Here is a 27,018-nt window from a genome sequence, read left to right on the forward strand (position 1 = left end):
AATAATCAAACAAAAACAAACTTAATACACGTACAGTAGTATGCAATAAAACTAGCGAAAGATCAACGCTGGAAGTCAGCAGCAACATCCTGTGATGAGGCCATTTCGTGGCACTTTATTTTTTCTATGATTTTATCATATGACGTAATTTGTGTCGTTTGTGTTTACGAATAAAATAATTGTATTTTGTATTCTATACATATAATAGCATAGCATCTCTCTCTCTGATGATTAGTACACTCTGAGTGATCGACTTATAGAAAAGTTTCATATTTTCTGGATGAAATGAGTGTAGAAGCAATAAATACAATTTCGTAATTACCTATAAGAATATATCCGTCCGCGTACCACTTGTAGGCGACGATGGCGCCGTATCGCTGTTGGAAGGCTAATTCTATAGGATTATCCGGGTTCAGTAGGTTGTACAGGTACAACGTCCGTTTGCCTACTACCAGGCTGATCTGAAATTAAAAAATAAAACAGCTGCTAAAGGTTTCACAACCATAAGGATTATTACTAATATTGCATTAGAACAAAGGTAAACAATCTTGATGTGTCTTTTAATTGAATAACACTTCTAAAAAATCAGTCACGGCAAATATGTAACAATTATGAATCTAATACGATCATTTATATTCTTCTGCTTTCATAAGTAATAGTTATTGATTTTTAAAAAGCGTTTTTCAATTAAAATACTTGTAAAGATCACTTACCTTCTTTCTAATGCAAAAAAAAGAAACGAACTTTAATACTAATAATTTATTATGTAGACGCTTAAATTAATAAGTACTTAAGTGAAAAATATTCTCCTCAGAAGGTAATTTCTCTTCTCTTGTTTCGTCTTACATGGGGATCGAGACAGGACTCGTATTACTCCACTTAGCTGGTGTACAAAAGACAGCTTACAATCTTTTCTTGTCATGGCGACCCTGACAAGACTACCGCAAGACTAGGCATTAAGCTACTTACTTTTATAATGTAATTACCGTGTTCTCGCCCGGCACGCGCTCGTCGGCCTTCATCTCGGAGCACTGCAGGTCGTTGGGCGTGTCCCGCAGCGAGATGACCCGCAGCGTGTCCCCGTCCGCGTTGTTGATGGACAGACTCTTGTCCTCCGACACTACATGCATGCTGTCCTTGTCATCAGTATAGTGCTGTAATTACCGTGTTCTCGCCCGGCACGCGCTCGTCGGCCTTCATCTCGGAGCACTGCAGGTCGTTGGGCGTGTCCCGCAGCGAGATGACCCGCAGCGTGTCCCCGTCCGCATTGTTGATGGACAGGCTCTTGTCCTCCGACGCTACGTGGATGCTGTCCTTGTCATCAGTATAGTGCTGTAATTACCGTGTTCTCTCCCGGCACGCGCTCGTCGGCCTTCATCTCGGAGCACTGCAGGTCGTTGGGCGTGTCCCGCAGCGAGATGACCCGCAGCGTGTCCCCGTCCGCATTGTTGATGGACAGGCTCTTGTCCTCCGACGCTACGTGGATGCTGTCCTTGTCATCAGTATAGTGCTGTAATTACCGTGTTCTCTCCCGGCACGCGCTCGTCGGCCTTCATCTCGGAGCACTGCAGGTCGTTGGGCGTGTCCCGCAGCGAGATGACCCGCAGCGTGTCCCCGTCCGCATTGTTGATGGACAGGCTCTTGTCCTCCGACGCTACGTGGATGCTGTCCTTGTCATCAGTATAGTGCTGTAATTACCGTGTTCTCTCCCGGCACGCGCTCGTCGGCCTTCATCTCGGAGCACTGCAGGTCGTTGGGCGTGTCCCGCAGCGAGATGACCCGCAGCGTGTCCCCGTCCGCGTTGTTGATGGACAGACTCTTGTCCTCCGACACTACATGCATGCTGTCCTTGTCATCAGTATAGTGCTGTAATTACCGTGTTCTCGCCCGGCACGCGCTCGTCGGCCTTCATCTCGGAGCACTGCAGGTCGTTGGGCGTGTCCCGCAGCGAGATGACCCGCAGCGTGTCCCCGTCCGCGTTGTTGATGGACAGGCTCTTGTCCTCCGACGCTACGTGGATGCTGTCCTTGTCATCAGTATAGTGCTGTAATTACCGTGTTCTCGCCCGGCACGCGCTCGTCGGCCTTCATCTCGGAGCACTGCAGGTCGTTGGGCGTGTCCCGCAGCGAGATGACCCGCAGCGTGTCCCCGTCCGCGTTGTTGATGGACAGGCTCTTGTCCTCCGACGCTAGTACGAGGATGTTGTCCTTGTTCCACGCCGCGCTCGTGATTTTCTTTGTATGCTTGCCTATGATTGGTATGCGCCTGAAAAATCATGACGAATTTTTATTACCATTTAAAGGAAAGAAAATGGAAATAAATAAAAATACACCACTTAAAAATTACCAAAGTTTTAGTATTTTTGTATTTAAAAAAAAAATGTTCTAAAATCTTAGTTTTATTGCATCAGAGTTTTTTCATACATTAGTAAGTACCTACTTTGAGTCTTATTGGTACAAATGCATTGGCATTTGGTCGCTTTTAGGCACTTGATTGAGAACTATAAAAGTAATAAAAGTATATCGTCAGGTGACAAGCAAAAGTCACTAATTACTAAAAAAACATTAAACAAAAATCGACCTTCTTTCAGTACTGATATGGTTCACTATGGCTATGAACTTGTGGTGGTACTTAGTGACTTTTGCTTGTCACCCGACGATATGGTCATTAAAAAAAATTACTTTGTAGTATGATGATTATACAAAGCGAGATTTCCCTTCTGTGTGCCAATAGCGAGGATTGGTTCACCATAACCCCAGGCGAGGCAGGAAGGTGCCTCCCGAAGCCCTGTTTCCACGTTCAGCCGCTTGTTGGAGTGGCATTCCCAGAGGAGAACTGAGTTTGTGTTTGGAGTTATTGCCGCTAGGTAGTCCCCATCATTGTCCCATTCCATACCGGCACAGAGGCTGAACAGAAAAAAAGGGTTTGTATTTATTTATATTAAAAATTCACATCCTCTTGGGTACCATTCTGTTATCTTCCTGGTCCATTTATCAGCTTTTTCTCTTATCATATGTACAGAATGGTACCCAAGAGGATGTGAAAGGAACCAGGGTGGCCAATGGAAACGCTGGGAAGATAATCTCAAGAAAGTGGCCTGCCCAGGATGGATTAGACTTGCAAGAGATAGGGAGAAATGGCAATCTTTAGAGGAGGCCTTTGTCGAAAGACAAGCTGTTGATACAAAACCCAATCGTCATCAAATAAATAAGAATTAGTAACCACTGTAGAACAGCAATAAAGGATTATTTATTTTATTTATTATATTAATTGGTCAGACGACATAGTTCAAATAGTTGGAAAAACAGGAATAAATTGGATGAAATTAGCTACAGATAGAGAACAATGGAAGGGACTCGAGGAGGCTTTTACCCAATAGGGATCAGTGAAAAGAATTAACAAATAATACAACAACATATAAACAAACATTATATTCGCTGAAATAAATAAAGCTGTAATAATAAATATTAAAAATTGTTCCAATTGTGATGAAAATATACACTTTATGTATACAAAATGTTTGAGGAAAATGGAAAATAAATACAACTAGATTGGCTCGTTTTGAGTGAATTGGGGCAACGTTTGAGGGAGGGAGGTCATGACCCTCGTTCCGGGTCATTCCTGATGCAGAGGCTGTCTATCGCGGTCCAGCGTGGCAACGCGGCGAGCGTGATGGGCACCTTTGCATCTGGAAGGGCGCGGGACGGGTTGTTTGATTGAGTTCTCGGTTGTGGCTTTATTTAGCTTAGTTTTAATTTAGTTTAATTTAGAGTTAATTTATTAATTGATCGAGTGTGTTTAGGTATAAGTTTTAATTTGTAATAGGTTTAGTTGTATATTTTGTTAAATAATAAGTAAATATGTATTTATGTTTAGATTGTACTTAAAATAAAGAAGGATTTAATTATAAAGATTTCATAGAAACATTCATCATTATTTATAGTCCAGGAGTCCAGAACCTATTAGCAGGCATTAGTGGCGTAGCTACCAAAAGGCAAGGCGGATGTGCCCCGGGCCCTTGGTCATCAAGCTATGCCCCTAGCAGGAATATTTTTTTTTTTTTACTTGCAGCTTTTAAAGGTGAAGCTTGAATAGTGTTTTTTTTTTATTGGTACACCGGTATATTAAAAACATACCCTTGCAGCTTCATGCGTTCTATCAGCTGCCCACTGCGGTCATGTATGGCCACCGTAGCGTCCGTCCCCGTAGTCGCCAGCAGCGACCGGCCTTCGCCCTTCTGCCACGAGAAGTACAACTCGCCCAACCCATGGGGTTGCTCTATCGTATATAATAGCTGGAAACAAATTATAAAAAAAAAAAAACATTTACTACAACTAAAGGTCCATACATGGTTAGTGAACATTCATTAGTGGTTATATTTCATGAATTTCATGATGCCATATTCAAATATATGTTCTACTGGTTCAACAGATTACATTTACACACATTATGGATAGAAATCTAGTGAATAATTAAGTAATAAGTGGTATTCCAACCAACCTATAACGCTAAAATTGTGAGAGATATTTAAACTAACCTTTGGAGCGGTCATTATTGTACCACTTAAACTTTAAAGATGTATATTAACTTAGTTTTATTCATAATGTGAATAAATAAACAACTTTTATTTCAGAAACTTGCAATGTTTGGACCAAACTATTAATAGACTTAACAACTGTCAAACGGTCATCGGTCATTGTTGTAGACATCCGCTGCTAGGCAACGATAAACTTCTTCCGAGGTCAAGAGTTCATAAAAACACAATTAATTTTGCTTTTAGTTTAATTAGTCTCTTAATTTATTGTGATTTTTAAACTTAACAACAACAATTCACTATATTAAATACTGGATATAAGACGTGGATGCATAAGTAGCATTTTTAAACATAACTCAAATAAGTCTTCGAATCTGCCACGATGACAGCCTTATGACAGCCATATGACAGCTGTGACACTTGACAGTTTGTTTGAGTAGGCGTAGTGTGTAGTAATTTTTTTTACGTTTCATAGTACATACTATTTTGAAGTGAAATTAACTATATTGAAGGGTATTAATGTTCAATATGCAATGGCAAAACAGATTACGTCTAACCAGCAGTAACGTAAAATAGCATTTGTAATTTCTCTAAAGCCTTTTTTGAAAAACTATTTGTAATTTTCTAATTCAATAGATATTCAATAATTACAGCATTAAACTGTGTCGAATCATCAACTTTTAATATGACTACAAAATTAAGATGTCTTCTATTAGAGAAGGTAAAACGATAAGTAATCCTTTTTTTGGGCTTTTTAACCTTTGTTTTTTAGCCTAAATGTTATTTAATTATAATAATTATGCTGTTAAATTATACTTAATACAGAATTATCGCACAAGTGAGACAGTAAATACCTAGATACTATCTACACTATTAATTTCACTAAAGTTAAACAAAATGTTTTTAGTTCACAGACAGACTTAACAAGAACTTGATGTCAAGAAATGTTAAAAATATGCAGGTAACATACAGACATAATGAAAACAATTTCCTTGTAAAACTACCAATTCAAGAAGAAACAGCTGCTGAACTGACTGATGATAAATACACATTCAACAAATCTGAATATATACACCTGTATGTCAGACGCGATGATTTTATTCAGTCCATAATTGAAGGAATAATATCTAAAGATATAAAACATGATACCAAGCCAAGGAAAGTAGTTTTAGATTTCAGCTCTCCAAATATCGCAAAGCCATTCCACGTTGGACACCTAAGATCCACTATTATTGGCAATTTCATTGCAAACATCAATAAATACTACAATAATGATGTCACGAAAATAAACTACTTGGGTGACTGGGGCACGCAATTTGGTTTACTCCAGTATGGCCTCAAAGCAAGACAACTAAACTTAGATGATATTAAAGATAAGCCAATAGAGAAATTGTATGAGGCTTATGTGTATGCTAATAAATTAGCTTCCACGGATGAGAATGTGCGAGAAGAGGCTAGACGTTACTTCACTAACATTGAACAAGGACAGGAAGACTTGGGTAATTGGAAGAAAATTAGGGAAGTCACAGTTCAGGAATTAGAAAAAGTTTATCAAAGATTGGGTATACAATTTGATGACTATCTCTGGGAATCTGACTATAATGCCAAGGCTATTAAAGGCATAATGGAAACTTTGGAAAGACTGAATATTCTACATACTGATGATGAAGGCAAAAAGGTTGCCACGGTAAATAATAAGAATGTAACTGTATTAAAAAGTGACAATTCAACACTATACATGTCCAGAGACATTGCGGGGCTTCTACACCGATACATCAAATACAAATTCAATGAAATGTTGTATATAGTAGACAACGCACAGACAGATCATTTTGCGACACTATTTGAGATAGTGAAACAAGTTAATAGTGACCTAGTAAATGGTTGCAAGCATATAAAGTTTGGCAGAATTAAAGGAATGAGCACTAGATCAGGCAATGTGGTATTCTTAAGTAACATTCTAGACGAAGCTAAGAACAAGATGTATGAACAACAGAAGGAATCAAAAAGTAATTGATTGTGCCTGAGGCAAATTTGTATTTAAATAATTGTTTTTTTTTTTCAATTACTACATTAAAGTTTTTTTTTTCAGACACAAGGACTGCAGCATTGAATGATGAAACATGTGACATCCTCGGTACTACAGCAGTAGTTATCAATGACTTGAAACAAAAAAGACTGAGAGACTATACTTTCGATTGGGACAGAGCCCTACAGAGTGAAGGAGACAGTGGTATCAAACTTCAGTACCTTCACTGTCGACTTTGGAGCTTGGAACAAAACTGCGGTATAGCGATACCAGAGACATGCGAGCCGCGTCTCATATCCGAGCAAGTAATAGGCGACGTTGTGGCAGAGCTGGCGAAATTCGAAACCGTTTTAAATAGGTCGTATACGGAATATGAGGCGTGTGTTATAGTGAGCTATCTGTTTCGCTTGGCGCGACATGTAAATAGAATGTTTAACGAGCTGAAAGTGAGAAACGTTGACGCCGACGTGGCTGCGCAAAGGCTTCTCGTTTTTCATTCTGCGCGATTAGTTGTTAAGACTGGCTTGGAGATTCTTGGGGTCAGGCCATTACATGAAATGTAGCTGTGATTTGTATTGCAAGTAGTAGTAGTTGGGATATTTAAGTATTTAGTGAAAGTTATTAATTAAAACTATAAATAAATAATATGGCATTTTATATTACTTCCTTGGATATCAAAAACCTTATAGAATACCTATTTAACTTAGTAATATTTTTTTTGACTTATAAATAAATTGTTAAATAACTTGTTTATAAAGTAATTTATTTACATGTATTGTTTCCCGCGCAAGCGCAACGCGCTAAAAACGAACGAATGGAGACGTATTGGAAGTAAAAAGGTAATAACCATAGACAATGAAATATGAAAGAAATAAGAGTACTAAAGTTTTATTTTCTAAAATATTGTTGTTACTTAGTGGGTTGTGTTAATATTTAATAAAATCAATCGCACATTTTAAAATTGTTTTGATCATATGCGAAAATCAAGTCAAGTAGGTATGTATAGTCTGTCAAGCCATTACGTCAGTAGAAACAAGCGGCAAAATATGTAGGCACGAAGGGTTATCGTACCATATAAAGTTTGAATTTTTCGCTTTTTTTCTACTTACAAAGGTGTTTGGCCCAGGTACTAATTACTTAATACCTATTACTTAGGTATTGGTTAATTAGGTAACCAGGTAATATCAAACATAGGTAGAGAAAATCATACTGTCTCACACTAGTACTAGCAGTCTAGAACCCAAAAGAAAGGGATGAGTACTATTTTCCTAGTTCTTACTGACTGAAGTTGTTTACCAGACTATAGTAATTGTAACATCCGCAACCCGATTTTATCTTCATAAAGCAATAAATTCGTGACATACTTCAAAGGTTATTATGGGACGTTTCATACTTTTTGATATAACCATGTATAAAAGAACTTGTACTTTCTCGTTGTGATTGTTTAATTGATCCATTTTTTCTAGGACTAGGATATTTATTTGAGCATTCATATCATACAGCCTTATGTTGCCAATATGCAGCCTTGATATTTGTTTATTAGGCTCGATCACTATAATAACTTTGATGATTTATCTTAATTTTTACCATTTAATGTTTTACTATTACTGATTGAGACCAATTTGTGATTCCTGTGCCACAAAAAAAAAACAATTGTCTGTGGTAACCTCTAGACAAGTAGACACGTCGTATTGATGATGACCACTCCCAATGTGGCGGGAACGTTTAAAAGATCTTACCAAGCTCATCAAATAACAACTCTTACAATCGTTAGAGCATAACCATAGGCCACACATATTACTTTAAATTAAAATAATATATTTTATGTTAATAACAACAATATTTTTAACATTTTCTTTAATCTTTCTCTAAATTTTAAGTTTTATATCTTCGTATTTCTTCGGGAAACTTCGGATTTGGACGCGGTGACGTCAGAATAATCGGACCGATCCTGCGTCAAATCTTCACTTCCGGCAGTCACGTGGTACGCATTAGCCAATCACAGCGCGTATTCGCTTTGTAGGCCGACATTTTCTGACAAGCGTAGAAAAAGTTTTCATCAACAGCCGCCATTTTGCGCTGGAGAGACTGAGAAGAATTTCGGAATTTGTCGTGTAAATTTTCTGTTTTTTCTTACATCATTTTATCATAAACTATACCATTCCGTGCATTTTAAAGTGTTAAGTGAAATCGTGTTGTTGGATCGCTAAAATAAGTTCTATAAAGTGGCAAAAATCTGGTGATATTGTTTTCATTCATTGTGCTAGTTCCGACGGAAGATGGTGAGAGGGTCTGTGTAGCTCTTCGATTCGGAGCTTTGTAATGGCGAATACTTAGTGAGAATTTGTAATATGTGCCTTCAATGGTGCGAAGGACATCGAACGATCGGGATGTGGGTGAATTACATTATAATGGATGACAAATCGCTTTAAAATGTTATTTCTTGAAAATATAAGACATAAAAGTGTTCTTTGAATCGGCGGGCCGAATATTGACGACGGCTTACGTTTAGTAAACAGAGCCATGGCCGATCATCATGTGGATGAACCGCCGAACAAGCGGGCTAAAATGATCCGGGACCCTTTCCAGGGTCCCTCGGACGCCGCAGGTGAGTACTTTAATGTTTTGAATCAGTTTTTCAACTGTTGGAATATACTTCTGTCACGAAAATCTTGCCGTGAATTTTGACATTTTGTCTGCGCTCTTGTTAGCGCCTCGCAGCGTAAGTTGCGTCGTATTTTATCGTTCTACAGTTTATAAAGCAAAGAATTGCGTTGCTTTATTAATCCGAATAGTATCTTATTTTATTATAATATACTACACTAGCAATTTTGTGATATTTAGGATTTAAGACATGTAAATGTTTGCATACTTACAGTATAGGGAAAGATGGAATTAATAAAATTTAGTGCAGTTTGAAGCTAATTTAATTATATAAGACGAATCTAAATAATGTTTTTCATGATATATAGTAACTACAGGACCACTGAATCAACCACTCCAGTGTTTTTATTCATTTTTCAAGATACATGTTTTTCTAATTCAAACTTATTATTGTGATACTTAAAGAAAATTATGTTTTTGTATGAGAAACTAACTGTTATTTACTTACTTCTAGCCTTCTGTACATGAAGAAACAATAATTATTGCTATTTAATTTCACAACATTGAAATTTTTGGTTGACCTACATAATTGTATATTAAGGTACTTTCATGAGGTAGTGTGTATCTGCCTAATTTTTTAATATTTTTATAAACATTACTTAAAAGCAAAATGATTTTAACTCTTGTTTCATCACATAACCTTAGTTAAACATGCTGTCAACTTGATTGTTTAGTAAACTAGTTAACATAGTTTTTTATTTATTTACATCCAAAAGTAAATTTTATTGCTAGTAAACATTTTAGGAAGTGTGATTTACCAAATCTTTATAATTTTTAATTTTTTTTATTTGTATACTAACCAGAAAATAGCCTTAAAAATGTTTTTATACACAAGGAATACTAGTAATACAAATCATAATTATACATTTTTTATGACAATGAAGTCAAATCAAAATTCAATAATATTTAAAATTATAGGGTAATTGTGTCAGATACCGTCCAATTATAGGAGATGCCTACTTTGAAATGCTAAAAAAAAATATTTAAGTAGTCTTACTTAAATGTGCTATATTTGTTTGTATTGCTCATATTGTCTATTTTAGGTTAATATTACGTGACCTTAAATAATATTTACGGTTTATTTTATAAAAAATATATTTTGAAAAAGTAGGGTTATTTCAGTTTCCGTCCGCCTGTGAGCTACTTTTCGTCCACGTATGAGTCAGTTTTCGTCCACTGTATGAAAAAGTACTGTAGGGTGCATTATTGCATTGAAAATCAATTATACCTAGCTTTATTTTTTGTTTTTATGTTATATAGATAATTCTTAGTTAGTTACTAGCTTCTGCCCGCGACTTCGACCGCGTAGAATGGTTATTTTCGTGATAAATATTTATATATATTTCCTTCCTCAGTAGACCGACCGAATATAATAAGGATTCATTTATTTTTAAGCTATGTACGTTACTAGTACTGGTTTAGTTTTGTTGTATATAGGGTCATTGCGTTAGTTTTCATCAACTTATCGGAGCTGCCAGAGTAGCTGGACAATAAAATTTATCATGAAATACCCACTTAAATATATGATAGTTATTTGTTTTCTTGTGTTAATTTATGTATAGGAAAAACTAATGCAGATGCATTATTAAGATAAACACCAGTTATAATTATAATACCTACCCACTTTTATTTTATTAATAACAGATATTTAACTTGTTTTTCTTAAATTACTAACAATCTAATACAATCTATTTATCAACTTTAGATAATATTATTTATATTATATTATTATTTGAGAAATTCAGAGTCTGAATATACATGGTCATTCAATAATTTATTTTTTTGTAGGAAAAGATCTCTATGTATGGTCATAGTCGTGAGGGAGTTCATTCTGAATTAATTGCCCATAGAGATTTAGGCACTGAAATTCTTTAGAAAAACAGCTCGTGTCGTGTATGATGGTGCCTTATAAAGAATCTATGATAAATAATATGTAAAATATTAGGCCAAGCGCGCACCACGACTTTTAGTCGCGCGATAATTTAGTCGCAGAAATGTAACGTATGTCATATAAACGGCAGTGCGCGCATATGCGACAAAAAAATCGCAGCGATTTTAAAATTGTGATTTGTCACATTTTTCCGCGACTGCTCGCGACGCGATTGTCACAAAGTGAATTGCAGCATACGGAGTTGTATGGCCCCGCGCGCACTGCGATAATAAAATCGCACCCGGACCTCAGTCGGCATTTCGCTCTCCAAGAGTCAACATATCGGAACCTGCTTCTCCAATGGAGTCACAAGATGAGACGCTAGATGTTGACCGTTTAATTATAGAAATAGAAGGAGATCACCTTTGTGGTATAAATACTCAAAGTCATACAGCTACAGCGATTGCATATTGTTTCACGAAATCACGACAAGCGACTGGTACGAAATCCATGTCGAGAATGAACAAATCGTCGACTTTTCATCGCAGTGCGCACAGTGAATTTTCTGCGATAAATTACAGCGTGATTCTAAAGCCCCCTCCACATTCGTGCGCGAATCGCGGCGCGAAGCCGCGAACGTGAGTGTGGCGTCGATGTTCGCAGACAGCGAAATCGACTCCACACTCGCGTTCGCGGCTTCGCCCGCGATTCACGCGCATAGTCTGTAGGGGGCTTAAAATCGTGTCGCAAAAATTAAAATCGTGGTACGCGCTTGGCCTTACAGACGCCCGGACCGCGACTTTGCGGTCCGGCGCACGTTCGATCGTGTGTAAGGTGATCCGCCGTATGTATGTCCATTAAAGCCGTGTAACAGACAACCGCACCCATGAGTGAGAGCGAGAAAGAGATGGCTTTTAAGGACGCAGTTTTATAAAGCCACACATTCACACTCCTACCATCCTACAAACAGCTAAACGGTAGGACGGCTCGTAGTCTGCAACCCCCATACACAATCCTACCCAACGAGGCGGACTACGAGGCGGCCTACAAGGTAGGAGTGTGAATGCGGGGCTTAAGTCAGAAGCGCCCTCCAGACTATGCGCGTGAATCGCGGGCGAAGCCGCGAACGCGAGTGTGGAGTCTAGTTCGCTGATATGCGAAATCGACTCCAGACTCGCGTTCGCGGCTTCGCGCCGCGATTCGCGCACGAGTGTGGAGCGGGCTAGAGCGAAAAACAGATACTTATTAAACCAGCATCCACACAGCCTGCTATCAGTTCATGCTGTAGGATATAAAGCGAGGTAGGGAGACAATTATATGTCTCGTTCTTGCAGGACTATTTTGTAACATCGTGTAAATACTGCTTAATAATCATAGACATTTCAATTATATTAAAGCCCGCTCCACATTCGTGCGCGAGTTGCGGTGCGGAGCCACGAATGCGAGTGTGGAGTCGATTTCGCAGATCTGTGATCTCGACTCCACGCTTGCGTTCGCGGCTTCGCGCCGCGATTCGCGCACGAGTGTGGAGCGGGCTTAAGGTTAACTGGTTTGCGAAACAAGCGGTATCCAGACGGGATGATAAAATCGACCTATTTGATCAGGAATGAAATTGGCGTCAATCTCCAATTTAATCACCAATTTTAGATTTATGGTAATATTAGAGCCCTCTAAATTGAAAAAATACCCCAGAACGAAAATACTGGCGTCACAAATTATATAGTATACTTGCATCTCATTTTATCGGTAATATCGGGCATTATCGGCGGTTGAATTCGGCGAGCCAAATTGTCGTTTGCGTCCGCACGTCCTGATTCGATCGGGCAATTTAATCAGATTGGCAAAAAATTGACTAGTCTGGATACGCGTTCTTAAAATTGCTTTATTTTTTTTTAAATATTAAGGAGGGAAAATCGTAGGTATTTCACATTTTTTATATTAAGATTCGAGTAATGCTTGATGCTTAAATAATTAATTGCCTATTTAAACTTATTTCCTCGCATATTTGGAGCAAAGCACTATGCTCCGGTGGGAATAGCAATTCGTGGAATCGTCTCATTGTCGGACTCAGTTCAATTCTTTCATTTCGTCGAACAAAATCGAAACTCATCCACGAATTGCTATTTTCGCCCTCTGTAATCATTTAATAATAAATCTCGTCTACACCACTCATAGTACATGGACGGAAACTGAAACAATATTTAAAGCTATTTTTAGTTTTCGACCACGTATTTTAAATATGATTTTAATCAAGCAACAGTGACAAAATCGTGGACGAAAACTAAAATGTATAATCTTATAAGCAAGAAACATCATTTTAAGAGAAAATATATAGTAGTTTATAAGTCTTTTGAAGTAAAACGACCATAACAAATACTCACCTAGCTGTTCCAGTTACCGTCCGTGTGGTCGGAAACTAAATATTTTTCAAAATTAGTATGTCAGTACTCGTCCACTAAATTTATCAAAGATTATTATGAAAAAACTATAAAAAACACTTAAAATTGCGTTTATTATACTTTTAAGTTGCAGTATGTGCCAATAACGTAACTTAAACTAGCTAAATTAATTAATAAACTTACCGTGAACATTTGCCGCCAATACTTTTTTTTTCTTGCAAAATGACGTTTTCAGGCTCTGGGTGCAATGCCGCCACTTACATAATTTTTATTTAAGCCGCTATTTGTCAAATAACACTTTTATTTTGGTAAAAATATTGCTTAGACATTGTGGATTGCAACAAATCCAAACATGTGTGAGAAGGCTCGTTTCTATTCAAATTTTCCGCAATTCTTTGTAGCAACTCCGCCAAGTGGACGGAAACAGGCACTGGACGGCAAACAGACACAATTACCCTACCTTGTTTCTGTCATTACAAACATTCATTTTTTAGATACTTAATATGTCTGTGAAACAAGTACATAATTATGACAATACTGTATTCATTGTAATTTAATTAGAATCTAGTTAATTGGGATAATACTTCAATTATTATAATAGTCCAATTTTATTTTACTTTACACCAACAAGTACGTTCTCGGATACAAAATACTGTGCGATTTTATTTAATTATACATTGTATATATTATACATAGCAAATGTGAGGTGAAATGATCAAATTATTTAACTAATTGTATGACCAAAGTAAGCTGTTATCTCTTCCTTCTTTCTTTGAAAAAAATTCACTAGTAAAGAAAGCATGTATGTAAAGTTTTCAAAAGTCTGTTCCAAAATGCAATCACCTGCATGGTGAACAAATTCTGCTTAAATCCAAAATGGCAAAGAGGGATGGATGCATTGATTGGATTTTCATGTGAAATGAATAATGTCCAAATAAAGTACAGATGTCAACAGAAGATCACATAAATTATAATTGATGTATGTACGTAATTTCAATTAAAAAACATTAAAATTGTTTACAAGGATTCATCTGCAATAATATTTTTGGTATAAAAATTCTTTCAGCAGTTTGTGTTATAATTTTCTGAATGTTAAATAAGATTATTTATACAACAAACTGTTTACTTCAGGAACCGTTACCGGTATAACTAAAAATCCCATCAAAAACATTATATGTAAAAAGATGCAAGTCTCACAATGCAATTCTTCCGCTACAAAAAAGTTTTGAGATGTTATGTGAAACCAAGTTGGTTATTTTAGTCAGTGCCAGGGGCTGTTAAACCGTATCAATAAGAGATCTTTAATTTTTAATATGTATAATGACTTGGCCATCGCACTGCTGCATAATGACACAAGGATCATCATCAACTAACAAAAATAATTAAACATAATGCTAGCGCGCTAATTGCATGCAGATTGAGCATTATACACATTTACGATTACGGGACGAGTAAAGCATTATGTGCAATTGCCAAGTCATTATATGTATGAAAATTAAAGATATCTTATTGATACGGTTTAACAGCCCCTGGCACTGAACAAAACTTTTTTGTAGTGGAAGAATTGCATTGCGAGACTTGCATCGTTTTACATGTAATGTTTTTGACGCTAACTAACTTAATTCACTACTTTCAGGGCCTATTAATTTTTTGCACCCTGTATATTCAGCTGATAAGAAGGGACTAAATGTTAGTTGAATGTATTTTATGATACATGCTTTGTTTGTTTGTATGTTTGATAAATTTTAATGTTTAATGGGTTTGTAGATTAATTTTAAATCTGGCAGGCACAGCAACCCTTTTAAATCAATCAAATTGATCATTTAAATTGTTATATATATTGAAATAAAGAGCCTAAATTAATTAATTTGCTTTTATTCAACATACGTAGTTTTACAGTTATATTAGGTTACAAAGACAAGGCAGCCAGCATAGTCTATGTCATAGAGCGAATTTAGAATTTAATTAGTTTGGTTTGGGTAATCAATCAAAAGGGAGCCAAAAGATAAAAGTATGTATTTACATCAAAACATTTTTAAGCTAGGGTATAATTAAATTTATTCCACTATTATCATCATAATGCATTTTTCCTTATCCTTAGGATTGTTTTTTCTTTAGGTTGACACAGATTATTGTACAGAATTTGACTTTGACATTAAATTTGAGACTAGTCCCTAAAATCAAAATATGGCCAAAAAAACACTGTAATATTACTTCATAGCGATAATATCTACTATCTGAAGCATTCTTCATAGGCACTTCATTTGACAGAGTAATGATAGCAGCTAAAAGATACAGAACCAAGGAGAATAATTTAAGGTTAACACCAGATCCTCAGTAATCCCAAAATGCTATCACTGAGATCAACTAAACATTATAAATCATACTCAATTGGACCACCGAATCAAAATAATAAAACAACTAACATTAAAATCTATTCTTTTCCTAACTGGATTTAGAAGAATGTTTATGTTTGTATATTTTTTAACCTAATATAATAACCCCCAAATAGCAAGTGACTGCCCGGGCCCCTCAAATAATGAATACGGAATGTAGCTCCCCCTCTACCACCTATGCAATTTTTACTGAGAGTCAATTTCTAGGTGTTTTTATACTAAATCAGGCGCGTCCGTGTATAACAAGTTGCCTCGCGAGAAATTTGCCGCGCAAAGCAGCTCAGACTGTGAAGACGTGCCTCAGCAAGGCAAACGCACGCGCGGCCGCCATGTCACGGTCGCGGCTGAGGCACACACACTTTCTTCGCTAGGAGGCTCGTTCTTTGTGGACCCATCTATTGATAGGCATTAGAATCTAAAGTTTATATAATTTAGAATTTTAGATAGGTAGGTATGCTGATATTTTATTGCACCCCTATGTCACATTCGGTCTCTAATACACTTGAGCAATCACTGACCATAATGAAATATACAACTTTTTACCTCATTCCAGATGGGTTTTCTAACCTTGACATGTTCGACCTCGAGAACAACCTCCCAGACGAGCTCATGGGGGGCTCGTGGGGCGAACAGACCGGCGTGCCGGGCCCCAAGCCCCCCGCGCAGGGCCCAGGGCCCGGGGGGCAGATGGCCCCGCAGCAGCTCAACGGAGACGATCCCACTGCTGCAATGCAGCGGCAAGTTCACAATCACCTTATACAACAAGTGAGTATCTGGAGCTGATGGCGATGACCATATCACAAACTATCATCGTAATTTAGAAGTCCGTCCAGATCTGGCCAATGCTAGAGAATCACTTAAATTGCACGCGTGATCCAAGCCGTTTTGCAAAATTCAGGACGAGCAGCTAGCTAGCAATCCTTTAGCAAATAGTTCGCGAATGGCGCGCTAGCGATGCATTCATCAAATCTGGAGTTCGGACGCAACTTAAAATTAACTTTGGGTATTTTTATTTAATTTTGTACGTGGATGCACGTGACCGGCGGCGAGGGGCAAATTTATTTGGTCGAGCGCAATGTATGAATGACCTTGATTTGCCGCTTGTCGCGTACTCGCGTGCGTCCAGGCTGCGCGCGACTTAGCCCCCCCCCACATCTAGCGTCTTTCAAGCGTCGGCGTCTACAACTCTATGGCCGCTGCTCGACGCAACTCTCGAAAAAACTCAAAACTCATTTTCCATAGCGCTGACCAGACGCCGACGCTCGAAAGACGCTAGATGTGGGGGGGCCCTTACCGTTTGACCGCACACTGACGGCGCGTATACTTAAAAATCTACCTTCATTTATACCAAAATTTGTACTAATCGTATTTTCTCGTGTGCTGGTTTTTTCACAGGGCAAGGCTGGCTTAGTCGGCCACAACAACCCGCTTGGATTGGGTAGTTTAGGCAGCAAGAGTCCAAATTTACAGTCTCCCCCTAACGTTTCCGTGTCGAAGGACATGATGGGTGGCATGCACCCACAACTAATGCCAAATACAAGTCATCCAAATCAACTACATTCGACCATGCCAATGAACTCTATTCAAGGTAATTATTTTGATTTTTTTTACTGTGAGCAAACATGCGCTCCCTCTTTCTAATTAGAATTGTGTGAAAGAGGCAGATGATGAGGTTGTTCGGCATCGGCATAACTTTCCATACGAACTTAAAGCTTCGTCACACTTCAGCAGGCTGTAGCGTGTAGCGTGGTTCGATTAAAGCGTTGCGTCTCACGCGCTTTCATGGCCTCGATCTGCTGCTCTTGGCGAGGCGGGGGTGCGTTGCGCGGCGCGCCGGGGTGGGGGAGACCAGCGGCGCACTGCGCCAAGTGCGGAAACCGCACGCGATACGCACGCTGCGCTATCGCCCCGCTTCAGTGTGACGAGGCCTTTGCGGGTTTTAGTTCCCATTAGAAAATTTAGAAATTTTATTTATCATGGGAGCATTTAATAAAGGTATAAGTTACAATTGTTCAGTCCAAATAGATAGTTACGACCAGAGTGAGGTATAGACTGAATTATCTAATTTTAAATTTTTTTTAGGTGGTATGGTGGCAAATGTAGGAGGCAATATGATAGTGACTAATAGTAATATGACCGGTGCTGGGATGCTCGGGAGCGGCATCATCAACAACGTCAACAAACAGCTCCCGCTCATGGGCAATAACCATCACGGGCCGCAGCACCATCCGCACGCGCAGGTATGTTTAATGCTCTATCTAGTGCGTCTACATCTGGGGTACGCGCCGCGCCTGGGGAAAGCGTCGACCACGAAGATATCAGCGCTACATACGTCTCGGCCTAGACACTCGACGTTAACGTCAACCGCCAAACATTGGTTAAATTAAAACAAATGGCGGTCGGCGTCAGCGTCGAGGTTGCGCCCTATTAATCTTAAAAAAAGTTTATAGCGGCCAGAATAGGGTATTATACTGTATTTAATAGTACATTATTGTCGAGGCTCGGAAGTAGCTACTTGCAGGCTGAGGATTCGTTTTAAACGGACGACCTTGGGAGTCCGTTTATTTGAATCCGAAGCCAGCAAGTAGCCTTCCAGCCGAGTCATATATAGTGCTTTTCTCAAAAATGGTGCAAGAAATATAAATATCATAGAAATATTTTACAATACCAACGTTCTTACGCATATATTTACACAGAAAAAAGCCCTTGCCGCCTTTTTATTTTTTTAATAAAAAAATAGAAGTGTATTTTTCTGCCGAAACTATTTGAGACAACTAAATAGTCGCGGTACTAATCATCTGTTAGGCTGTTTAATGGGCCTGTGCCTTCATTTAATATGGCCATTTCAAATTTTATAAAGTTTGGAACTCGACAAATAATGGAATTTGTATGCAACATTGCAGTCCCAAAAGCGAGACTGCAATGTTTTTAACTTTTTAATTTTTGAGTGACCATAAACTACGCGCTTCGCGACCTATGTTTTAGACGGCAAAGTCGACTTTGCCGTCCATTTTTGAGAAAAATAAATTATTTAACACCATGCATGAAATAAAGCACCAGATAATTATTAGAAAAACACAGATAGGTGTTATTTTTAAACACAAGTTCTATTTAAATCATAAACCGGATAGAAATATAAAAAGTAGGTGAATTGACCGTGACGTCACGATATGTTTCATATAAATTCCATATTAGCAAATGGTTCTGACATTTCTAAAAAAGTAACCAATTAGACTAGTAGGAAAATATCCTATTGATAGTTTGGTCTCGCACAGGCGATGGGCAACGGCCCGCTGGGCGGGCGCGTGAACGCGCTGGCGCCGGCGATGCGCGGCGCGCTGCCGCACCACGCGCGCATGGCGGCGCCGAGCGGCGGGCACCCCATCGCGCCCTACCACCCCGCGTACGGCACGTCGCCCGGCGCGCCCGGCGTGCAGCCGCAGCGGCCGCAGGGGCTGCGCTTCGGCGCGCCCGAGCAGCAGGGCGGCCAGGCGCCGCAGGCCGTGCCGCCCGCGCCCAGCCCGCAGACCCCCGGCGCGCCCGCCGGCGGCCAGAGCCAGCCGCAGGTATGTCTAGTCTGTCCCGAACCCGACGAGACCGAGGCGAGGAGGTCAATGTTACTTTACTGACAATCTAAACTCAACCATATCACCGAACGAGACGATCACAAGGAACTGGAGAAAGTGGTCCGAAAGAGAGTTTCAAACCAAACCCAAGAATTTTGCCTCAAACACACATGTAGTCTAGCAGTAGACTTCTCAACTGATCCATCTTTATTCGTGTTTAATCGACCCTATCTCCATATTTCGATATACTAATAAATTTTATTACAGGCCGCCACACAAGGCGCGGCTCCGCCCGGTCCCGGAGGCCCCCAACAGGCGCCCTCGGGCTCCATCGCGGACCCGGAGAAGCGCAAGCTCATCCAGCAACAACTGGTGCTGTTGCTGCACGCGCACAAGTGCCAGCGGCGGGAGTCGCAGAACAACGGCGAGATCTGGCAGTGCACGCTACCCCACTGCAAGACTATGAAGGGTGTGCTCAACCATATGATGTCTTGTCAAGTGAGTATATTCGTATGTCTTCCCTTCCATTTCATTGACGACCGGTCTGGCCTAGTGGGTAGTGACCCTGCCTGCGAAGCCGATGGTCCTGGGTTCGAATCCCAGTAAGGGCATTTATTTGTATGATGATACAGATATTTGTTCCTTAGTCATGGGTGTTTTCTATGTATTTAAGTATTTGTATATTATATATATCGTTGTCTGAGTACCCACAACACAAGCCTTCTTGAGCTTGCTGTGGGACTTAGTCAATCTGTGTAAGAATGTCCTATAATTTATTCCTATAATATTTATTTCATTACCCAAGACGAGGCGCTGTAGTGGGTGCGCTACTCGTATGCTCACACTTCCTTAATTTAGCCCTATATAAGCTCTCACATTATGTTATTCAAGACATTATAGATCGATATTTCAAGCAAGTAGTTTCATTCAACGTCCCACCTGACATGGCGATCCTGCCAGTGCGGCCTCACACACTACAGCGCGCGACACCAAATAGTAAAAGTAAAGACGGAAGTTGCGAATTCGTTAGATTTGCGAATCGACCAGATGGCTAGCTGCACTACAGGAAAATAACAGTTTATCCTACCAAGGAGAGCACTCTGGTATGCTCGAGTAGTCCGCAAATGTATTTGTAGGAATAATCTCCTTCTCTAAATGCAAATAAGGGCTAGTTTTAACCCTATATGATTTTGTAAAACACTAGCTTTTGTAAACATTGTCTCTAAAAGAGAAATTACCCCTAATTGAATGTCAAAGCAAGCATTATCATGATCTCTCTTTCGCAGGCCGGCAAGAACTGCGCAGTGCCTCACTGCTCGTCGTCTCGACAAATCATAAACCACTGGAAACATTGCAATAAAAATGACTGCCCAGTCTGCCTGCCTCTCAAACAGGCGGACCGGTCTAGAAATAATACACAAATAAATGGTAAGTCAATTTAGTCTTTTCCTTTAGGTTTGTCCATAGTTGATTTCTTTTTTGTAGTGGTTTCACGCAAGAAGTTTATTGTAAAACAGCATGTCAGCAGACAAAGTTGAAATCTTATTTTAACAATTTAGGTCCTAGACGTATTCCGTAATCAAACTGCAGGCTTATGAAGGCTGAAGGCCGAGCTGATTGGGTTGACATTGAAAACGTCATGTTTATCAAAAGTCAACCGGTGGGCCGAAAGCCTAACGACGAGTTTTGCATCCGTCCAAAGACTGAGTGCCGTGGGAGAGGCGGACTCAATACCCTGACTCCTCGTATTTTCTTTGTTCGTCGCGCCGTTAACTCGGGAGCTTGTATTGAGTCGATGTTCGTTTCCAGCAGCGGCGTCCGCGCCGCACTCGGGCGCGGCGCCCCCGGGGGTGGGCGCGGGGGTGGGCGTGGCGCCGGGCGCGGGGGCGGGGGTGGGCGCGGGCCCGGCGCCGCAGCCCGCGCCGGACATGAAGCGCGCGTACGAGGCGCTGGGCATCGCCTGCCCCACCAGCGTGGGCATGTTCCCGCGCGCGCGCCTGCCCGCGCAGGGCCAGGCCGGCGTGCGCCCGCCGCTCACCGACGTGCAGCCCGGCCAGGGGCCCATGCAGCCGCTCTTCCAGCACAACATGCCCGATTCCATGCAGCACCAGCAGCTGGTCAGTGCACACACACCAACACCCTACACATTCCTTATTCATTCAACTTTGCTCTGCATCCCAGATACTTTTATTACAATCAAAGAAGAAAAGGGTGTCAAGTTTCGGCGGTTCCGCGGCCGGCTCCCTGACACTGCGGGGTCGCGTAATGCATCGCAGCCATAATGTGATTCGTAGTGTTTAGTTTTAAAATATATTTTTATAATATGTATGCTAGTTTTAAGGTATTTATGTATGGGCCACTAGTTGCCTGAAATAAAGATTTTCATTCATTACAATACCATTGGGCCATTTACTACGACGACAGTACCTCAAGCAATTAGGAGATGGTTTGGCTTGCTTTTTTTTAAAACTTGTAGTAATACGCTTTGATCGCCACGCCTAATGGGTGCGGCGCGTCATCGTGAACTTTGTCAGAATGCACGAAAGTTGATATTGGACTGTAGCCGCGCGCGTTAATTGACGTCCATTGCGCTCAAAGGGATAAAGTGCTCAGTTGTCCCAAAATACCCACCAGACATAAACAACACATTAAGTCAATGTGATTATTCCTGTGTATTAAAACAGTATAATTTCAGATGGGAGCCGGCACAATCCAACTTCCCGGCGGCCCCGTCACCGCCAACCCTGTCTCTGGCACGAAGGAGTGGCACCAGTCTATAACAGCCGATCTCAGAAACCATCTTGTTCATAAACTGTAAGTCCCCTCTATAGTCGAGATAACTATATTCCAGATCTAAAGTAATCATCGAAGTTACCGCAGGCCGGACGCAAAGCAACTTGAACGCGAACTCTTTCTATCGCGTGTATTGTGTCGTCATTCTCACTTTTAGAGTGAGACAGACTCCTGATTCTGGCAGGGTCGCCATGTAAAGGGTGGCGGCCGGAGGACAGTAAGTAAACAATTGTACTGAATATTATTTATAAAATTTGATTGTTTCAATCAAATATTCACTAACAATTTCTCCACAGGGTGCAAGCTATCTTCCCAACGCCAGACCCCACAGCAATGTTAGATAAGAGAATGCACAACCTAGTAGCGTACGCGAGGAAAGTCGAAGGCGACATGTACGAGATGGCCAGCACGCGCTCCGAGTACTACCACCTGCTGGCCGAGAAGATATACAAGATACAGAAGGAGCTAGAAGAGAAGAGACAGAAGAGGAAGGAGCAGCAGTTACAAGCGCAGCAGCAGGGACTGCAGCAGCCCGGCATGCCTCCTGGTGGCAAGGTATGTGCGAGTATTCATTTTTTTTGTTTTAGAATTTTTCTTGTTCTATTCAAATTGAATTTAGGGTAAGGCCGTAGAGAATTTTAATTCGGTCGGGAAATTGTGTCGCTTAACTTCAAACTCGGGTAAATCCATTCGACCCTCTCAGCAAATGTCTACCCTATTACCTTTTCTTAATACCAAAATCGCATAATCTGACAGATGGATTTACCCGAGTTTGAAGTTAAGCGACTCAATTATCAAATTCAAAGTTTATTTTTATTACTATGGTCATTTAACATCAGGGACTGAACAATAAATTGTAGTTTTTGTTCGTAGTGGTCTTGAAGGTTAGTTTTGTTTTTCGGTCGTGGTAAAAAGCAAGTAAGTCCAGGCGTTTCAGGCCTTCGTATGTAAAGTGTCAAGATTTGTTCGTATGCATGTGTATGTCCAGACTAGTCGTGTAACCCGGTTGTCGGTCGGCAGGTGATGGCAGGCGCGCGGCCGCTGGGCCCGGGCGCGGGGCAGGTGGCGGGCCCGGGCGGCGGGCTGCCGCGGGCGGGCGCGCCGCTGGGCATGCGCATCCCGTCGCCCGGCATGGGCGGGCTGCTGGCGGGCGGCCGCATGACGTTCCCCGCCGCGCCGCCCGGCCCCTCGCCCGGCCTGCCGCCCACGCCCAACGGCGCGCAGCCCGGCATGTCGCCCTTCCAGGCCATGGCCTCGCCCGCGCCGCCCTCCGCGCCCGCCCCGGCCACCCCCGCCGTCGCCGCGCCGCAGTACGCGCCCGTGCAGACCAACGGCCCGGCGCTCGCGCAGGACCCCGCGCAGCAGCAGCAGCAGGTGCAAGCCGACCAAGCCAAGGTGAGCGTTCCTACATACATATAAATACTTACCGAGAACTAGTCCAGTCTAGCATCGTTGTGTGTTCATATTTGAAGCGATTTTACAAATTCCCATTTTAAAAGTCTTTGGAAAACATTGCCGTTATACATACACGTATTTTTTATTTCCTCGCACAGTAAATGCCGCGTAACATACGCGTGGAACGGCAATTTCCGGCCCCGCTTACTTTCCACACTCATATCAATTATAAACAAGCAAGCGAAACCGATGTTCTCGTAATACACGTTAGCAATGAATGTAATGTTCGTACAGATGCGACTGTCAGGCGGTCCGGCCGCCAGCCCCTTCATGAACCACACGTTCGGGCGGGCATCCCCGTCGCCGGGCGGCGTGGGGGTGGGGGCGGGGGGGCCGCCGCCCGCCACGCCGAGCACGCCGGCGCCGCCCACGCCCGCGCCGGCGCCGTCGCCGCCGCCCGAGCCGGCGCCCGACGTGCGCGTCAAGGAGGAGCCCGCCGACCCCGACGCCGGCGGCAAGAACATGCGCGACGACCCCGCCGACCCCGCCGCCGCCGCCGCCGCCGGACCCCCGCCACAGACCAATGACGCCTTCGCCCCCGTCAAGCAGGAAATCAAGCAAGAGATTAAGACGGAGGTCAAAGAGGTTAGTGTCATGGTAGTCTAAACTTCTTCTGAAGCAGGTTATTCAGTCATTTAATTTGAAATTCTAATAAATAATTCTTTGTGAGAAATTGTAATGTGCCACTCTCAGTATGATATTAAATTGAATATGCTTGCATTTAGTAAGTAGGTGGATAATTAAGACGAAAAGAGTTAAAACAAGCTGGGATACTCCCATCAGAATCAATCAATTATTAAAATTTAGATGACACTGACTATTGATGATGCTGGTGGTACTGGTGCTGACCGGCATTTGTCACAGACGTCTGGATAAAAATTTAAGAGGCTTCTACTATTTTTTTTTAATGTCTGTTGGAATTGTAACAAGCTTCATTCCATGGTCTAAATTATATACTTAAATTTATTTTCTTAGTTTTTGTCTGCGAATGGTGTGCAAAATACGAATATATTCCGTCGTACCCAGGAGCCGGTGGAAGCCACGGGCAGCGTCGAACCGACAAGCGGCCCTAAGCGTATATTCGTGTTCAAACCCGAAGACCTACGGCAAGCGCTAATGCCGACGCTAGAGAAACTGTTCCGTCTCGACGAGTCCGCGCCCTTCCGCCAGCCGGTGGACGCGCAGGCCCTCGGCATCCCAGACTACTTCGACATCGTCACCAAGCCCATAGATCTGTCCACCATCAAGATGAAGCTCGACCGCGGCGAGTACAAAGACCCCTGGGAGTACGTCGACGATGTCTGGCTCATGTTCGATAACGCGTGGCTTTATAATAGGAAGAATTCGAGGGTCTACAGATATTGTACAAAGGTAAGTAATGTATCTGTATCTCGTTAACTGTCAATGTTTGAGTATTAACTGTTATGAGAATAACAGTTACAAAAATTGCTCGCCTATTCAGCCGGCCTAGCCAAGGTTACAATCGCTATCGCTTCGGCAATGAATAGCATTATGTCTCTCTATCACTTTTCTATATTAGCGCGACAGTGACAGTTGCGTTTCGATCGCTACGGAGCGTAAGCGATTGGCATCTTGGCTACGCGGCCAGTTTTAATTACGAGTTGCGGTTACGAACGAAAACATATTCCGCACTTTTTTTTAAAAGCTCCTCACTCTTATAATATGTAATTACAAAATACTTTAATGTTAATATCCAGAGAGAAGGGGACTACAGCGTACAGCGATCTAGTGGCGTCCTCCCCTATCTTGTTAATGATAGCCAAAAAATGCACATTTAATATTAATATCGCAAGCAGTGGCGTAGCTAGGCGTGGGCGAAGTGGGCCGTCGTCCACGGCCTCGCACCCCAAGGGGGGCCTCGCGCGACGCATCTTAGGGCACAGTGAAAGAAAAGGGCCTCGCAGATGCGACTTCGCCTACGGCTAGATTAGTTCACGCTACGCCACTGATCGCAAGGAATTTGAACCATCAATATAGTAGTTACGATCCATATTTGAATGTTAGCGCCGTTGGTTGTGAGAAGACGCAGTCGTGCAGGGTTGCTTTAAATACGAGTTGTATAGAAGGTTCAAACACTTGTAAGATGCGCCCTTGTGCCCGCAAATTTATGGTAATATTAATTCAGGATGACGTTCTGCACACGATAGGCGGGGCGTTTAAAGATGTCCCGACCTGCAGCGGTAGCGCGGTCGCATTTTTATCGCTTGTCACGTTCACGTTCTAACAAGTGTGTAAGTGCGAAAGTGACGGGCATAGTGACAGGCGATAAAATTGGAACCATGCTGCGCCTGCTGGAGTATATAGTGTACTTCATACCACTAACCGTGTCCCTTACCTCCAGCTGTCGGAGGTGTTTGAGCAGGAGATCGACCCGGTGATGCAGAGCCTGGGCTACTGCTGCGGGCGGAAGTACACCTTCAACCCGCAGGTGCTGTGCTGCTACGGCAAGCAGCTCTGCACCATCCCGAGGGACGCTAAATACTTCAGCTACCAGAACAGGTATGTACACACCGATCGAGTCGGGTCTTAAGGTTCCGTCACACAGGCACGTTTTTCGAAAAACGCGCCTGTGTAACGAAGCCTTTAGGTTAGTATTCCACCTGTCCAATTTCTTTGTCCAATGTCTGCGTTTCACTTTCTTTTTAAGCCAAGACTGAGACAAATTGGACAAAGGAAAATTGAATAGGTGGAATACCATCCGTACTTGCATTTTTTATTAGCGAACATAGCCAATATTCAAAAGGTTCAAATCCAACTATTAATTCTGCAACTAATTAGATTCAAATACTTAGTTTTTTAATGTAAAATTAAGATATAATCGTGAATAATGTTTACAATTGTTGCTGTAAAACTGTGAACTTACTTCTTACGAATAATAATTTTATTTGTCCAAACGCTTAATAAATATGATTACTAAAGTACTCATGTTTGTTTCGCCATAATACATATTTTATCTTGTAAACCATAATACAATTTTTTTTGCCGAAAAGAGTTGAGTATAAGCGTTTGAGCAAAATATTTCAAATTAAGATTATTTGAGACGAAATAGTTCGTTCTAATTTTTAATATCGATCTTGCGATTGTTTGAATTGAAACTTAGAACCAAAAGCCAGTTTAAATGATATTTTTATATTTAATTCATCTCAAATAATTTTAACTATAAAATTGTAGGTATGGGTAATGTAAATCAATTACCAGCCATACATTTTAGTGTTTTCTTCAACATCAATGTCCATCCTTTCACTGTTGGTTTGATGTATGACTAAAATGTGTGTAGTCACTGTAACAAAG

At 41.3% G+C, this 27,018-nt stretch overlaps 3 protein-coding genes across 4 annotated transcripts in view; 2 read left to right on the plus strand and 1 right to left on the minus strand.

Moving 5' to 3' along the window:
- The window catches only part of LOC134666838 (WD repeat-containing protein 19), a 36,169-nt gene extending 31,520 nt beyond the window's left edge, over positions 1 to 4,649 (minus strand). The window contains exons 1-5 of the mRNA XM_063524155.1: positions 4,538 to 4,649; positions 4,137 to 4,294; positions 2,682 to 2,906; positions 2,055 to 2,265; positions 323 to 461 (exon numbers count right to left, since the gene is read on the minus strand). Coding sequence (XP_063380225.1) covers positions 323 to 461; positions 2,055 to 2,265; positions 2,682 to 2,906; positions 4,137 to 4,294; positions 4,538 to 4,552 — 748 coding nt within the window. The 5' untranslated portion in view covers positions 4,553 to 4,649. The remainder of the gene's footprint in view (positions 1 to 322; positions 462 to 2,054; positions 2,266 to 2,681; positions 2,907 to 4,136; positions 4,295 to 4,537) is intronic.
- A 459-nt stretch (positions 4,650 to 5,108) lies between these two features.
- LOC134666761 (probable arginine--tRNA ligase, mitochondrial) lies at positions 5,109 to 7,208 on the plus strand. 2 transcript variants are annotated; one of them, XM_063524040.1, is made up of 3 exons: positions 5,109 to 5,255; positions 5,442 to 6,543; positions 6,627 to 7,208. In XM_063524040.1, the coding sequence occupies exons 1-3, from the start codon at positions 5,220 to 5,222 to the stop codon at positions 7,124 to 7,126; spliced, it is 1,638 nt and encodes a 545-aa protein (XP_063380110.1). In that variant the 5' UTR covers positions 5,109 to 5,219; the 3' UTR covers positions 7,127 to 7,208. The 2 variants fall into 2 exon arrangements, with proteins under 2 accessions (XP_063380110.1, XP_063380111.1); XM_063524041.1 differs by having other exon boundaries at positions 5,142 to 5,255; positions 5,449 to 6,543.
- Positions 7,209 to 8,607: 1,399 nt separating this feature from the next.
- The window catches only part of LOC134666952 (histone acetyltransferase p300), a 35,462-nt gene continuing 17,051 nt past the window's right edge, over positions 8,608 to 27,018 (plus strand). Inside the window, exons 1-14 of the mRNA XM_063524260.1 lie at positions 8,608 to 9,171; positions 16,446 to 16,657; positions 17,288 to 17,480; positions 17,975 to 18,132; positions 19,168 to 19,458; positions 19,726 to 19,956; positions 20,745 to 20,886; positions 21,268 to 21,575; positions 22,154 to 22,272; positions 22,548 to 22,806; positions 23,272 to 23,646; positions 23,941 to 24,291; positions 24,682 to 25,077; positions 26,069 to 26,226. Of these exons, the coding sequence (XP_063380330.1) occupies positions 9,087 to 9,171; positions 16,446 to 16,657; positions 17,288 to 17,480; positions 17,975 to 18,132; positions 19,168 to 19,458; positions 19,726 to 19,956; positions 20,745 to 20,886; positions 21,268 to 21,575; positions 22,154 to 22,272; positions 22,548 to 22,806; positions 23,272 to 23,646; positions 23,941 to 24,291; positions 24,682 to 25,077; positions 26,069 to 26,226 (3,278 nt within the window). The 5' untranslated portion in view covers positions 8,608 to 9,086. The remainder of the gene's footprint in view (positions 9,172 to 16,445; positions 16,658 to 17,287; positions 17,481 to 17,974; positions 18,133 to 19,167; positions 19,459 to 19,725; positions 19,957 to 20,744; positions 20,887 to 21,267; positions 21,576 to 22,153; positions 22,273 to 22,547; positions 22,807 to 23,271; positions 23,647 to 23,940; positions 24,292 to 24,681; positions 25,078 to 26,068; positions 26,227 to 27,018) is intronic.

The sequence above is a fragment of the Cydia fagiglandana genome, chromosome 8 (assembly GCF_963556715.1).
Source record: "Cydia fagiglandana chromosome 8, ilCydFagi1.1, whole genome shotgun sequence".
In the NCBI taxonomy this organism is placed as follows: Eukaryota; Metazoa; Arthropoda; class Insecta; order Lepidoptera; family Tortricidae; genus Cydia; species Cydia fagiglandana.

Bases quoted from the DNA above. Each gene is read 5' to 3' on its own strand.
- LOC134666761 (XM_063524040.1), top strand. From the start codon at position 5,220: ATGACTACAAAATTAAGATGTCTTCTATTAGAGAAG. The intron at 5,256-5,441 runs GTAAAACGATAA...AAATGTTTTTAG, and splicing joins GATGTCTTCTATTAGAGAAG to TTCACAGACAGACTTAACAA. The intron at 6,544-6,626 runs GTAATTGATTGT...TTTTTTTTTCAG, and splicing joins ACAACAGAAGGAATCAAAAA to ACACAAGGACTGCAGCATTG.